Source organism: Perkinsus marinus, assembly GCF_000006405.1.
Source record: "Perkinsus marinus ATCC 50983 genomic scaffold scf_1104296934034, whole genome shotgun sequence".
Classification (NCBI taxonomy): Eukaryota; Perkinsozoa; order Perkinsida; family Perkinsidae; genus Perkinsus; species Perkinsus marinus.
In genome coordinates, this window is record NW_003214942.1 from 1 (window position 1) to 1457 (window position 1457).

Consider the following 1457-nt stretch of genomic DNA (forward strand, 5'->3'; position numbering starts at 1 on the left):
AAGAGAATAACAAGTCTGGGACAACCAGGCAGGCTTTCAAGTGTTGTAGCGGGCGTAGGCTACAAGGGAGTCTTGACGTTTGTCTGAGAACAGAGATATTTGACTAGTCAGCGCGATGCCGGGAGTTTAGACACACCGTGACATGTTTCGAGTTGAACAAGGAAACTCACCCAATATTTTAATAAACCTCGATTTTTCATATAGGGCGATTCGATCATTGTTCGCACGGAGCACCCAGATGTAGATGACATCCCAGTTCGGCTGAAGTCTACGGACCTGAAAGAGAACATATATTGAAGCCATCTTCAAAACGGAAGTCTCGATATGCATCTCTATGCGAATAGATAACCGCACTATACGAGTCGAACAGTTCGACGAAGCGTGTCGTGGCAGACTCACGTCCTTTAAGGCCTCCGAGAGAACTTTAGCCTCGACCCCTTCATTCTTCCATTTCTGAGCGACCACCAACTGAAAGTCCGAATGGCAACAACTTCAAGTCGAAGGATTCTATCAAGCTTACCTTGTAGATCCCGCCGATGGCCCCACCCGGGTTCTTGCACCCACTCGGCCTACATAAGGTAAGTTCAGCCGGACGTAAGAGCCCCGCCTCGCATGAGAAGGAACCATAATCAGTGGATAATGCTTACCGTCTCGCTTCGATCGCTCCTTTGACATCACTTGGCACATAGGGCTTAGGGATAGCCATATCCAACACGCCGACGACCATCTGAGAGAAAGACAGCTAGCTGCTGCCAGCGAGCTGCTGGAGCCACAATGCTGTCCTCGATGAATTTCTAACTCCAACCAGCGAACCACTCCATAGAGCACGATGAGCACGCCAAGCAGGATAGCTGCGTGTACAGAGATCAACGTATGTATATCCATGTGATTACTCAACCATCGGACTCAAAATAGTCTCACCTTAGTTTCAACCGACACTCCGACCCAACAGTTATATATTTCACAATCTATAGGGTTGAGTTCGCTTGTCACGAGGGCTAGGTTATCTCCGTCCTTGTATTGACGATACTCCACTTTGCCGGGCGAGAGCAACGCATGTGACTCCAGCGGAAACGGAGCCGCCAGGTCTCCCATCACCGTTAGGGAGAGTAGTCCAGACAAGAGGGAAACGAGGAGCTTCATGTATGGCCGGAAAAGTTTTCACCTGGAACGCAACATCTTGTTCATCCATCATGTTCGACGCGCGTACAGGTCACCTGGTGACCCGCACGCATGTGCAGTTTAACAGGTCATCCTGCTACGTCACGGACTGGCCGAAGAACCAGCCCACGCGCTAAGGTCTCTAACGACCCCATGGGAAGAGTAGTCTTCATCTCTCTTTTCGTCCGTCTCCCTTTCTGAGTGATCCGTTAGTGCACTCTTCTGCCAATAGTTGAGGGTGTTATCGGTGCTCGATCAGTCCGTGCGGCGGGGAGCGTCACGGTGACGCTCTCCAC

At 50.7% G+C, this 1457-nt stretch overlaps 1 protein-coding gene across 1 annotated transcript; it reads right to left on the reverse strand.

Annotated features, from left to right (window-relative positions):
- Window positions 1–36: 36 nt before the first annotated feature.
- On the reverse strand, window positions 37–727 carry Pmar_PMAR005008 (hypothetical protein; the record flags this gene model as incomplete). Its single annotated transcript, XM_002785085.1, has 5 exons — window positions 37–83; window positions 171–276; window positions 400–468; window positions 521–569; window positions 648–727. 5 exons carry the CDS (start codon window positions 725–727, stop codon window positions 37–39), a joined length of 351 nt encoding a protein of 116 aa, XP_002785131.1.
- Window positions 728–1457: the final 730 nt, after the last annotated feature.